Below are 13902 nucleotides of genomic sequence, written 5' to 3'. Positions count from 1 at the left end.
GCAACTAAATGCGTCTTTAATGCACATGAATAACACTGCAGTGAATGTTAATACCATATTTTCTACTCTGTTCTTTTCTCAGGCTGTCATGTTGGATTCCACAGATGTGAACATGTGGTACAAAATTGGTCAGGTGGCTGTGCGACTGGTGCGAATTCCTCTCGCTCGACATGCCTTTGAGGAGGGATTGCACTGTAACCCAGATCACTGGCCCTGCCTTGACAACCTCATAACTATTCTTTACACGCTCAGTGACTACACCTGTAAGTAATACATGATCATAAGCTCTTTGCTCTGCACTCACTGTCATTACCATTACAAGAGCTCAAGTACAGAAAGTGAAGTTACTGGCATCTGTGTACATTTTTCTAGGTTGCCTCTACTTCATCGCCAAAGCCTTAGAGAAGGATCATTGTTACACTAAAGGCCTGGTGCTGAAGGAGAAAATCTTTGAGGAGCAGCCATGTCTGAAGAGGGACACGATGCAGATGTTCATGAAATGGTGAAGCCAGCTCACATTTTATTTCTCCGCCTGTTTAGAATGTGTTGTAGCTGTGACTCCATACTTTCATATCACTGACGGATCTCTGCTGTGGTGTGGGGGTTTTATTTCCAGCGATATGTCTATTCATTATGTGGAAGTGGAGGAAGAGGAGCGCAAATCCATTGTGGAAGAGGCCCTGGAGATACGGAAACGCAGACAGGCGCTATCTCACTGTGAACCAAAACCAGACCTTGTCCTGATTCAGCCCATCCGCTGCCTCTCGTGAGTGCTGAGCTGTTATGTCTCTGAGAACTGTCTTGTTTTTTTCCTGTTTGGGCGGATTAGTTTAAATTGGCCTGTCACTTTTGAAAATATTTTAAGTGAGAATAACAGTCAAGAGTTGAGCATATGATATGCCTCTCTGAGGATAGACCAATTAACACTCAGCAAAGTTTTCTTACAACGCTTGAAAATGCAGAAACAGCATATACTGTACTGAAATTCGTGGTTGAGCTCCACTGACATTGAAGTAATTGTTTTCTGGCCTAAATTTTGTGAACCTTTTCTAACCTTTACTGCCGAGGGTTGTAATATCGGGTTTTACCCATATTTGTTTGTTTGTTTGTTAAGACAGTTTGTGCTAATATTAATGAGCGTTTTTTATAAATCTTTTTAATCTCAGATGGAAGCATGTGGGTGAAAGCCTTCTTGCAATGTACAGACATCAGACCACATGTGAGCCACCGCGTCCGAGTCTGGGCCGCAGGATTGACTTGTCAGAGTATAGTGACCCAAACTTCCTCCAGAACCTCCCCCAACCTAGCAGTCCTGTCAGTATGGGCCAGACCACTGTGCTGAGTAGCAGCCCCAGCTCATCCCTGCCTCCAGTGGTCCTCTCTGAGCCAATAGTGCTCCCCCAGCCCAGCACTCAGCTGCAGATTACCCCCAGTCAGACCACTGTGGAAATCACCACTTCTGTTCACCCTGTTGGTTAGTTCATAAAAAAAAAATTCTCTTTTACTCTGCCTACATTTGATAAGTAATTATAAGCTTTTGTAGTAATTGTAAGTGCAACTGTATAACCAAGTATTTCCAGAATTGAATGTCTTTTTTTTTTTTTATCCTACTGTATGTTCACAGCTACAGCGGTGGAGGTTTCCCTGACAGATAAAGTGAAGAAAGCGCCAAAAAGGAAACGTGGGATGGAAGATAGTGGGGAGACGGCCAAGCGGCGCTCAGCACGTGTTCGTAACACAAAATGCAAGAAGGAAGAGAAGATTGACTTTCAGGAACTGCTTTTTAAATATCTACCCTCCAGGTAGCTTACACTAAACCAAAGATAATATCCATAAATGCACAGCTTGTTATAGTTCTTTAGAATTAAATGCTGTTTTGCTCGTTTGTCTTAGGCTAAAGAAGTTTGATCCTGATAATGATGAGGAGAGTCTGAGTAATCTTGAGACACAGTGTGATGGGAAGGAGGACATACAGCCTCTACATGGGAGTTGCTTGCCTGTTGACTCAGTTGAATACATGGAGTCTGGTATGTAGTGCTTTGTGGATACGTATTTACAATACACTGTTGTGCTGTCTGTCATATTAATAACGTGTGTATTCCCTTCTGTAGAGCAACAGGATGTCCACAAATACCTGCTTGATAATATGACCAATGGTGGTATACTGGACCTGATGATGCGCTATCTGAAAGCTGTGGGTCAGAAGTTCATTAAGGAGTGGCCTCGAGGGCTGACTGCTGTGGTGCTGGAAGTCTATCAGACCTGGAGGAAGCACAGTAGTGGTCTTCCTAACCCTCTGCTTCGGGACTGCAGCAACCAACACATCAGGGTAAATGACAAGAAAACTGTTTTTTAAATTTGTTGTTGGTTTTAGACTCACTAGACAGAAAATATCACTGAATGCAATTTGCACGAATGAGCCAGTGAGCAGCTTTATATCCTCTGGCAGGTCTTTACTTACTGCTCCAAACTCCAGACTGATAACAAAGGGGGACCAGGCCTTTGTAGAATAGCCTGCTAGAGGATCCGAGGCTCACAGATTCAGAACACACTTTAAAATCTCTTTTAAAAACTTGTTGTTGTTGTTGTTGTTGTTGTTGATGTGCTTTGTCGGTGTTGTCTTTTATCCTTTAGCACTCATGTTTTCAATTTTCTTTTGCCTTATTATGTATGCTTTTGTTTTGTGTTTGGTTTATAAATGTGCAGGCAATGTTAATTCCTTAACTATCATTATTTTAATAGGTTAATTTTAGTGTGATATGAAATGGTAAATGTTTGTTGTACATGCATCTTAAAGATTGTTTATGGTGTGTGTTCAAATTAAAACATTGGTGTTGTGCCAGATAATTCTGATATTTCTAGAGTCACTCGGGATCTAGTTTTGGGAAGGGCTGTGCACTCCAGGGTCTAAAAGAAGTAAAAATTTTCTGAAATTGGGACCAGGGACATAACTATAGTTTTTCATCAAAATTGGCCCCAATGATCTCTAATAAGTGTTATTATCTGCTAAATGTACAGGAAATGGTGACGATGAGCTTAGCGTGTATGGAGCTACAGTTGGAGCAGTGGTTACACAAAAAAGGGAAGACTGGTAAGTACCAGTGAGCTGATTGGACTTCGACAAAGTTTGGTTTAGTGATGCATCATAGTGCTGTGGAACCCGCAGGTGCTGCAATGTTTGTACCGTGTCATATTTCATATCACAAGTAGCACTTACAACATTTTACCTAATGTGATGTCATTGTTGCTTTTTTGTATTTTAAAAAATTAACTGATTGGCCTGAACATGGCACTGCAATCACAGTCCTAAACACAATGACCTGTGGGATTTGTTAAATATTAGTGAGTCACATGTGTGGAACAACATGTTTACCCTTGGCTTATGACAATATTTCTTTCCTTGTCTAGTGTCTCCAAGAAGAAGCAGCGTTGGTCCTGGCAATGACACAGCTGACTCAGAATTCCCTGGGCAGCATTTCCAGGGTGATTTATTACTCCTGGCCCTAGCTTCATCCCAAAGAGACCTGTTTGAGGATGACTGGTTGGATGTCATGGTGCGTGTCTACTGGCTCAAGGCACGATTCTTGGCCCTTCAGGTAGGAACTCCTCTTTGTATTTTTACAAACTTTTCGTTCCATGAGCCCTTAAAACTCAGCTCAACCAGATGTGACTTGTAAGTGTGTCTTTCTTATCTTTTTTCAGGGAGACATGGAGTTGGCACTGGAGAGCTATGATGTCTGTATAGGTTTGTTGCAGAGCAAACCAAAGTCCACTGAAGGGAAACATTACACCATCAACCTGCCTAACCTACGTGTAGATGCAGCGATCTCTGTGGAGGAGGTCAGTGTTTTCATGAGTTATGAGAAGAAAAAGTTTCCAGTCTATACTATACCATTAAAGAATGTGTGAAACGCTAAGAAGCAAAATAATTCTGTTTTTTTTTTTTCAGCATAATGGTATATTACTTTTAAAAAATGGACTATTAGCAAGTCTTCTGAAGGCTTCTAGCTTTTTTGGGTTTAATTTCGGGTGTCTTGTGTCTCCTTTGACAGATCGACAAGAGGCTGAAGTCTCTGGAGCGTTGTCAGTCTTTGGAAGAGATCCAGCGACTCTTTGAGTCTGCAGACTTTGAGTCTGTTGTACGTCTGCTGCAGCCCACTCTTAATTATGGCAGCAGGAGTAAACCCCTAGAGTTTGTGAGCTCAGCACCAGAGCGGCCTGCTCAGCTAATGCTATTGCAGGTTAGACATGCAACAATAATATTGATTGAACATATATATCTTTTGAATTGGCCGATGGTTGACACTTATCATCCTCTGAATTAGAACTCGCTGTTGAAGCTGCAGGACTACCAGCAGTGTTTGGAGTGCAGCGAGCTGGCTCTGAATGAAGCCCTGCAGCAGCTCAACTCTGCTTCAAACAGCTCACCGCCTAGTAAAGAGGAGTGGGTCAGCACCATTGGAACATTGCTGGATGGCACCGAGGTCTGCTTCACCAAAGACTTACAGCTTCTGAGCAATGTCCCCCATTTCTCTAGCATGGCTCGACTGGCAAACAACCTAATTCAGGTTAGAGAGCTAAAGACAACACTAGTTTTCTGGAAGAAACAGTTATACTGATACTATAACAAGAAACTGATAAGCGTTTGTGTTGTTTCTGTTGTGTCTTCAGCTGATTGATCTTAGCATGACCATTTCCGACGATCCCAAGGAGCCTTATTTCTTCTCGGTTCTGCCGTGGATTATACTGTATCGCATTATCAAACATGAGGAGGCAGCTTTTGACTGTATGCTCCGTCAGCATATGTCTGTAGGGGATGATGAAGGTTTGTTTTAATGCCTTTGGTTTTCTCTTGGTGTTCATGCCACGGTACCTGTTGCAGTGACTGACCCCATCAAGTCTTGCTTTCAGATGACTCAGACACTCCGATGCTGCCCTCCTCCCTCATGCTTCTGAACACAGCCCATGAGTATCTTGGCCGTCGCTCCTTGTGCTGCAGCTCAGACGGTGCACTCCTCAAGTTCTTCGTAAGTTTGTTTGTAGACCTCTCTCTCTAGAACTACTGTGATCTGACCAAGGTGATATGTGAATGTACAGCTTGCATACATGCCTTTTGATATCAGATTATAATAATTATTCTATATGCCATGCATTCTTGCTCTTACATAGTTACATAAAACAGCTGTAGACCCCAAAATTGTGACTAAATTAATTTGTATAGGCCATTTGAACAGTTTGACCAAGCTTCATTCTTATGTTTTGCTGGAGGTTCGAGTTCTGGAAAAAGAATTTGCAGCCTCTTCCAGCAATGATGCTCATCCCTACAAAGAGGAGTTGGAGATGGCGTTGGAACAGTGCTTCTTCTGCCTGTATGCATACCCCAGTAAGAAGAGCAAGGCCCGCTACCTTGAGGACCATTCATCTCCACAGGTCAAACACTCAGAAGTCTTTCTTGTCACACCTTTGATTTAGTTTATCGTAATTTGTTGCATGGACTTTAAGTGACTCAATCAAAGTCTACTAGGTTAATCTCAGCAACAAAGGTTAATCTCAGCTAAGCTTGCTTGACCTATTTTAAACAATGTTTTATTTAATTGAAAATTTAAAACAAAAAAAGTAGCTCAAGGTTTTGAGTAAAGTATGATTTCTCACATGTAATGGCGAACACACATAAATAGTGTTTGAACAGCAGCAGACGTTGATGTTGATGACGCAAACATGTTCCCTCACTGACCCTCACGTCACAGAGGATGTCTGCTTTATCCATTAATGTTGTTTTGTTGGCTTGCAAGGTACGCACGTCTGGTGTCGTTGAAATAAACGAAGGCCATGAAATAGCTTTAATGGCATAATAGCATTAATTTACTGAGTGAGAAATGTGAACACGTTTAGATAAACCACAAACAACAGCAGTACAACTTACTCTTTTGCTTTTATTTAGTATTTGTTGGACTATTCTGTCTCTACCTTTTAGAGCCCTTTCACTTCTCCAAAGAAACTCCTGAAATACAAAAACATTTTTTTTATCTTGCGTTTGTTTACTTTCGGAAGCAAGGATTCTTGGTGAATAGATAGATTTGATGTACGTTTGAAAAATGAAGATCAGAGACAGTGTCCCAAGTCTGATATCATCATGAGATAATATCAGCTGCACCCCGTGGTCTCTTATATTTTTGTAATGCATGCGTCCAGCCACCAGGTGGGTGTCATCCCCACAGTTGCGCATCAATACATTTAGATGACTGGCAGTCTGACTGTATTTATGCAATACCACACTGCAAGAGACCTTGTTGCCACTAATTTGCTCTGGTGCTGTGTATTACACTCGAGTACAATCAACTATGTCACTCATGTTTCCTGTGGAATTAATGTGTGTTTTGCAGGTTGAGCTGCTGTGGAGTGAGGCCCTCTTCATGTTCCAGTATTTCAAACCAAAGTCACTGCCTGAGTTTGACAGTTATAAGACAAGCACGGTGTCTGCAGAATTGGCTAATCTGCTGAGGAGGTTTGTTGGCATCGCTCCCCCAAGTGACACTCCCATCCTCACCATGGAAGAAGTGGCAGCCTACATCGAGGGCATGACAGAAAAGGTCAGTCAGTGGGCACACACTGACTGTGAGGGATCCAGTGAATCATACATGCTAAACAGTGTACTTATGTCAGTGGTGCTTTTTAAGCATTGCTTTGCCTTCATGTCACCTTTAACTTCACTTGCAAGTTTGAACTGAGAATCATGATTATTAGAGAAATGTTGACTTTTTATTTCTTTAAGGCCCCGTGCCTTCCTGAGGGGAGTGCTCCTGCACCTGCAATCATTAATGAGATCTACTACCTGCTGGCTGATTACCATTTCAAGAACAAGGAGCAGTCCAAAGCCATCAAGTTCTATATGCATGACATCTGTGTGTGTCCCAACAGGTAACTCATTTATCTACAACAGTGTCAATGCTTGTGCACAATACACAACAGAATCTGCTTTTTAATTAACATTGAAGGTAAAAATTTATGTTATGAATAATAGCAATTAAATGTGCATTTGTGGGGTTTCACATTCAGTACATTGAGTGCAGTGAGTTTATGAAAAGTATGTATCTTTCCTCAGGTTTGACTCCTGGGCAGGTATGGCTTTAGCTAGGGCCAGCCGCATCCAGGACAAGCTCAACTCCAATGAGCTGAAAAGTGACGTTCCTATATGGAAACACTCCCAGGCGGTGCTTAACTGTTTTAAGAGGGCCCTGGAGATAGACAGTTCCAACCTGTCTCTGTGGATCGAGTATGGCACCATATCATATGCCCTGCATTCATTTGCTTCGAGGCAGCTCAAACAGTGGCGCAGTGAGCTCCCCCCAGAGGTGGTTAAACAGGTGAGGCACATGAGCAGAGTTATCTTGGTGCTCATCATCATTCCCTGTCAGTTTATGTTAACTCCGCTTTAATGTCAGATTTGTGATTGTGAGCTAAACCAATGTCACATCCTGTTAGTTTTGCTTGTTACGTATATGAAATTCGTTGTAGAGTGAATTTATCTGGCACCTTGAGCTAAATTTCTCATTAAGGTGTGTGTGTGTGTGTGTGTGTGTGTGTGCGCGGTTTCAGATGGAGGAAAGGAGAGACTCAATGTTGGAGACAGCGTTCCAGTGTTTCCAGGGAGCTTCCCGTTGTGAGGGTGACAGCGATGAAGAAGAGTGGCTCATTCACTACATGCTGGGGAAAATAGCAGAGAAACGCAAACAGCCTCCAGTGGAATATCTACAGCTTTACAAAAAGGTAAACAGCTGTGGAGACCTTGGGCTACACATTTATCCAAGGAATTCAGTCAGTGATTTATGTTTGATAATAATCTTTGGTGTTGAGTGGTTTGTTTACTCTGGCACCAGGTAAAATGTGTCAGTTACTAATAACTTATCAGAAAATTAAAGTGTGTTGACTGGAACCTGTGTTAAAGGATATCCTGATGATTGATTTTGTAGTAGAAGTACTGTGTTCTCTCAGGGCAAATGCAGAAATACTGGGTTAAAATTTAAAACAGATCTCTAACACAATAATACACATAATGTAATGTGACCTGCACACTGTGTCTGTGACTTTCAAATTAATCCATTCCCTGAAGGTTGAAGTCTTCATTAAATAAGGAGTGCTTATACTTTCTGCATACCATCGTTTTTAATTATCTTCCCTTATTTTGCTTTATGAAACCAGATCATTTCTCAGCACTGCAGTGTGATGGACAAAAATCTGTCGAAGCCAGAGAAGTAGTGAAGAGAAGTTTGAAAATATTTGTCACGATGAAAACCAGGAAAATAAAAGGCAAAAATAAAAACCTTTAGTTGATATATAATTTTAATAAACCTTAAGTTAATTGCAGCCATTTTTCGTGCTCTCCGCAGAGTTGTTTTATAATCTGCCTACAGAAAGATCACTGCCCTGCCACCCTCACAAGATGTTTTTTTCCTAGTTAGAAGAACAATGTATGGAGTTAGTCATAGCTCTGTAGTTCTGATTAGATCAGCGGAGGCAGATGAACCTGTATGAAACACAGTGTCATTGGGGGCAGTGTGAACGTAGTGAACCCTCATGTCAGCATACATAGCTGTCTTCTACTCCTTATTGCACTCTCTCCCTCCATTTTACTAGTTAAGGAGTTGATTTATTGATGCCAGATGATGGTGTTGAATTGCTGACTCCCTCCTCTTTGTATTTCTAGGCAGCACACTATCTGCATGAAGAAGCTGCCAGGTACCCTCGGAAAATTCATTACCATAATCCCCCTGACCTGGCCATGGAAGCCCTGGAGGTAAACCACCTGTGGCTAGTAGCTCAAATGATACTGTATATAGATGATATACTGTATGTCACATTGATGCAGTGTAATGTCACATAACTGACTGAAAGCATTCACACTAACTTCTTTTTTCTAGTTGCATTTCCGTTTGAGCGCCACCATCCTAAAACTGCTAGAGGCAGTAGAGCCTGACCTGGAGCATGAGCTCTTGTTCACTTTGCTGGTTGAGGCAGCTACGGGGCCATTTGCGAGGGGTGAAGAGAAGAGTATGCCAAGCATGCCAAGGTCCCATGAAAAGTAAGCTTCATAAATCTTACCTGGCAGGAGTTATGAACGAGCATTTGATTTTATGGCCAAACATTGATTCTCAACATTGTTCTTGATTCACTGCAGAGAGAAACCCCCCTCCATGATGGATGAAGACTTTAATTGCACATCAGTTTGCATAGGGAACGTCCTCAGCTCATCCCTTCCGTCAGCTGCCACGCCAGGTCTGACATCCCCTGCTTACGTGGCCACGCCGTTTGACCACGATTACGCCAAACGCAAAACACTTCGACGGCAGCAGTGGCAGCAGCAGCGGCATGAAGAGCAGCAGGCTGATGGTACAGTCCCAGTCCTAGACACTGTCTCTGGGTTGGGCTCCTTGACCTTTCTGCACTGGGACAGGAAGCCCACTGGGGAGTGCTCAGATTGCTAATCACCATGCTTAATGGCTTCGGTTTCAGTTACAATGATCCCCATGCACTGGGTGATTGTGATGTGGTGAAATGGGCAATATGGCTACTGATTATTTGACTGATTTACTATGCCTGTCAAAACAGTGTTGAAACAAATAGATTTGAAGTGTGTGTGTGTGTGTGTGTGTGTGTGTGTGTGTGTGTGTGCGCTGGAATAACATCAATTTCTAGTCGCTGCTTTGTTGCTGTTCTTATTTTCTTTCCTTACCAATCATCTTGCCTCTCCTAATATGTTACAGTTGTTGCTAACTTCCTGCAGCTTATAACCTTATGGAGACATCTATGCAGTATTGCAGGCTTGTGTGGTTTTGAGCCTTAATCAGATGCTGTTGATATCACATCAAAAGAGCTGCAAATGATTGTTTCTTCACTGCGTTTAGCTCAGTTGGTTAAACAGAGTGGTTTGCAGTATCAGAGATCCTAGGTACTAATCAGGTTTTCCAGTAATAACCAAGTGTTGATTATACTGGTTACAAATTTTTTAGCAGGTGAAATCCTAATTATTATAACCTTTACTTATGCAGGTAAGTTATTTAAATCAAGAAAGAGAGTACGGCATAAGAAAATAGGACAGAGATAAGACAGAGAACAAACCGCCAGGCCAGCCACACACAAAAACATACATTACAGTCAGCATCAGAAACAGTCCCTTTCAATTAAATGAAATATTTAAGTTTTAAAGTTCTTTTGTAATTAAGTCTGTTTAAATGGTGAAAAGTGATAGAAGACAATCTTCCCCATGTCAGTATTTACCTGTAGGATATCAACTGCAGGCTGAAGAGATCACACTAAGTTTGTCTGAAAGCAGCAAAATTCTGGCAATTTGGGCTACTGCTTTAGAAACTACTTTCATGTTTGAGTACTCTACATGACAGCTCTGATAAACAGGAGAGTTTTCAGTGAGAGACAACCCACAGAGAGTTGTGTATTTTTCTCATGGCACTGGATATGAAAATCGAAAAATTTGTGTTTTTCAAGAACAGACCTGATAGTTGCAGGCAATAATGTGCAGGATGTACATTATTGCTTTCAGTCTATCTAGCACAGTGTACATCCAGACCAGTGTGTACAATGAACATAATAGCTGCCCTTGTTGTTTCATGCGCATTAACTATCTTTTGTGTAACCTCTTGTATGTGTTGCAGTCATAACTGTGTTTGTTTGAGTTTCTGAAAAGATGCTTTTCAGTATGCCTGAAAAAGTTTTAGTTGTGTTTTATTGTGTCAGAGTTAACCAAAAACAGTCTTCACATACATTTACTTTAGACATTTACTGAATATATGCAGAGCTAAAGCTGCCAGGAATTGAAATTTTCATCAGCTGTAACTCTGTGCAGGGTTTCAGGATTGTGAAACAGATAATATGCCATAATGCTGTTTGGAGAAAACAGTCCTGGCCATTCTTTCCATATGACAAAAACAGGGACATCTGTTCACCCACCCCATGTGTCATGTTTAGCTTGAATGTGCAAATAACGCAGCCATATTGCCCATGTTGCCAGTTTTGTCACCCTTTCCAGATTCCTTCCTACCTACCTACCTACCTGCCTGCTACCTCTTTGCCTGCTTGCTTTTACCACCTGCTTTGCCATGTATATGCATGTAGTTCAAATGGGGTGAATGTCTTCACGACTGGACAAAGTCAATCCTTTATCACAATCCACTAAATTGTCTGGTGTATCATGTGGTCGCATTTTATTTGACTTTGGTGTGGGCTTACTTTGACAAGAAAGTCAAACTCTCTGGAGATATTTCAAAATCTTGCCTGAATCGTGTGGTTGCTGTTTTCCACTAATTGGATATAATTTCCAATTATGACCAATTAGTGAGAAAATGTCAAGTCAGGAAGAATGTGGCTGGCCTATTTTTGCCTTACAACTCTGACTGAAGTCAGAAAATAACCCACCATGCACATGTTTGCTTGTAGGTGTCCAATCTCTCTGGCTTGAGTCCTGCTTAAAGCACATCAAGGTGGTAAGACTGTAGGGCCGGATTCAGACATGCATTTATCAAACTGTTATCGGGAAAATGCCCCTGTTTTGATCTCCTGTTCATCATCTACAACTTAGAAGTTCTGGATTTTTACCATGGCTTTCAGTCATTGGGCAAATAACAGTAGCCAGGGTTTTTTTTTCTCGTCTTAGACACATTGCTGCAGAAGCAGCTCTAGCTTTTATTACTGATCATATCACAGAGAATGTTCTTTCAGGCTGCGGAGGGAAATATTGATTGTGAGAAAAAGTGAGCTATGCAAGACCATTGAAATGATATCAAAACACTGCACTGCATATTTAGTGTGGTCTCAGAAATAAATGTGTGTCTGAATCAGGTTCTACAAGTTCAAGGGAGTGGCATTAAAGCTCTACTCCTTTGTCAAGAAAGGTAAATGATTTTTGAAGGCAATTGCAGATTATTTTTTAACAAGTTTAGAGGTGCAGTTTTGCTTGATTATATTTTAAAACCAGCTCCCCATATCTCCAACAGCCTCACCAGAGTTTGACCATGATTACTGCCTGCCCAGGTCTCCAATGTGGCTGGCTTCCCTGAATGGTACTGATCTTCAAACCCACCAGACTCTTTAAGAGGCTATGTTTTTAATCCAAAGTGAAGTGTATTCTTGTAGGAAGCACTGAATACACAGTTGTCAGTTCACACAAATCTTACGGTACCACAGTAATGTTGCTGTAAACTCATGATTGTGATTTTTTTTTTCTCTCATGTGTGCATTACTCTCTGAAATAACAAAAGCTTGTTGCCCTCTTGATTCTGTTATTTACAGTTCTCTGCCAAGGACCATTTATTTTTGCTGACACTGCCCAACATGGCATTTAAGAGGAATGCTGGCATTTTGGTTTTGGACCACTCACAAAAACAAACCGTATTGCTTTTATAACAATGAGTCATTAGTAATGCACTAATAAGGATTTGTGGCTCATGACCTATTTTTGTTTCATAATTATCTTTTATTACCCCCCACTCCCCAACACACACGCACGCACGCACACACACACGCACACACACACACACACACACACACACACACGCACACACACACATATATATTACAACTGAGAATTTTGGGCGTTTAAAAGCAAGTCACCAACCAATAGCCAGAAAACAGGCCTACACAGCATGCTCTTAAAGTATGCAGTTACATATTCTGGATAATCGGTTAAAGTCTCAACTTATTGAGCAATGAAAGATTATCCCACTTGAAATGAAAGTTTAATTTTTTCTTTTTTAAGACTTCTTGTAAACCCAACTTTTTGGCAAGAAAAGTTATATATGCATTTATCCATAATATTCCAAAGGCTAAATCTTATTTGTCTCTATCTGTAACCATGCAATTGGCTCCATTACCCATGTTGTTTTTTTGTTTTGGCAGAGCGCAGTCAGGACAGTGAGGTGGTGTTGCTCTCAGACTCCAACTCTACCCAGGATGCCTTCACAGATCCCACCAGCTCACAGGACAGCAGCCACAAACCTGCCTCTGGGAAAGTCAGTTCATTATCATCAGAAAGTACAACCCCTGTGAAGGATGGGCAGCAAGCATCAGAGGACACAGGTACATAGGGCTTTAACTAGAGACTTCACATAAAGACTTTTCAAACTATTCCTAGATTCTATCTCTCTGCTCTTCACCATGTCTGTATGTTTGCTTATCTTTTCACAAAAAGGCTAAATGTACTGCTTCCATTTCTGCCCTCACACAAGATCTGCCTGAACTTGCAACTCTACAAGTTGGCTCGCACAATTTCTGCTCCTCCATTGGTCATAACCGCTCTATAGCTCTACTGTGTAGTGTGTAATACACAACCTCACAGATGTTGTAGCTACAGTTACTTTGATATTTGAATCCATCTTTGCCTAAAATCTCAAATTTAAATTTAATTTCAGCATCCCATGGAGAGCATACTGGCATCCAGACTGAAGAGAAAGTTATCCAGGAAGTAGTAGAAGCTGTGGTGGTGACCCTCCCCGAGGCCTCAGTGCCCAAGGTCTCTGCGGACCTGTGTCCCCATCCTCTTCCTGTCCCAGCCACCCCACCAAAGCCAGCCCACTCTCAACAGGCTGCTCCTCAGACCCCAGCCAGTGAGGGAAAGAGGAAGCCAGAGCCCCCTGCTGAGGTGATCGAGGTGCCCAAGGCCCTGCCTGCAGATCGTGTCGACCAGAGGCGGATGCTGGTGGAAATGTGCATCCGCGCTCTCTTCCTCTGCCTCAGCCGCTTCCCTCAGCACTACAAGAGTCTCTATCGCCTGGCCTTCTTCTACACCAACAGCAAGACTCATCAGGTCAGTCCACCCCTGTTAACTGACGGTTCTAGTCAATTCGCATTGCATCTCAAAGGTCAAGTCATCCATTAAACCCAAGCCATACACCT

At 41.9% G+C, this 13902-nt stretch overlaps 1 protein-coding gene across 1 annotated transcript in view; it reads left to right on the top strand.

Annotated features, from left to right (window-relative positions):
• The window catches only part of cabin1 (calcineurin binding protein 1), a 35032-nt gene that overhangs the window by 961 nt on the left and 20169 nt on the right, over nucleotides 1–13902 (top strand). Inside the window, exons 5-28 of the mRNA XM_022753797.1 lie at nucleotides 83–263; nucleotides 373–502; nucleotides 617–766; nucleotides 1167–1474; nucleotides 1625–1802; nucleotides 1894–2027; nucleotides 2112–2329; nucleotides 3019–3091; nucleotides 3409–3596; nucleotides 3703–3840; nucleotides 4053–4241; nucleotides 4326–4568; nucleotides 4672–4825; nucleotides 4912–5027; nucleotides 5269–5430; nucleotides 6384–6590; nucleotides 6773–6918; nucleotides 7103–7364; nucleotides 7597–7767; nucleotides 8705–8794; nucleotides 8919–9079; nucleotides 9176–9387; nucleotides 12907–13086; nucleotides 13419–13813. Coding sequence (XP_022609518.1) covers nucleotides 83–263; nucleotides 373–502; nucleotides 617–766; nucleotides 1167–1474; nucleotides 1625–1802; nucleotides 1894–2027; nucleotides 2112–2329; nucleotides 3019–3091; nucleotides 3409–3596; nucleotides 3703–3840; nucleotides 4053–4241; nucleotides 4326–4568; nucleotides 4672–4825; nucleotides 4912–5027; nucleotides 5269–5430; nucleotides 6384–6590; nucleotides 6773–6918; nucleotides 7103–7364; nucleotides 7597–7767; nucleotides 8705–8794; nucleotides 8919–9079; nucleotides 9176–9387; nucleotides 12907–13086; nucleotides 13419–13813 — 4386 coding nt within the window. The remainder of the gene's footprint in view (nucleotides 1–82; nucleotides 264–372; nucleotides 503–616; nucleotides 767–1166; nucleotides 1475–1624; nucleotides 1803–1893; nucleotides 2028–2111; nucleotides 2330–3018; nucleotides 3092–3408; nucleotides 3597–3702; nucleotides 3841–4052; nucleotides 4242–4325; nucleotides 4569–4671; nucleotides 4826–4911; nucleotides 5028–5268; nucleotides 5431–6383; nucleotides 6591–6772; nucleotides 6919–7102; nucleotides 7365–7596; nucleotides 7768–8704; nucleotides 8795–8918; nucleotides 9080–9175; nucleotides 9388–12906; nucleotides 13087–13418; nucleotides 13814–13902) is intronic.

Source organism: Seriola dumerili, unplaced genomic scaffold (genome assembly GCF_002260705.1).
Source record: "Seriola dumerili isolate Sdu_G_001 unplaced genomic scaffold, Sdu_1.0 BDQW01000017.1, whole genome shotgun sequence".
NCBI classification, from domain to species: domain Eukaryota; kingdom Metazoa; phylum Chordata; class Actinopteri; order Carangiformes; family Carangidae; genus Seriola; species Seriola dumerili.
This window is presented reverse-complemented; position numbering and strand designations above follow the sequence as displayed.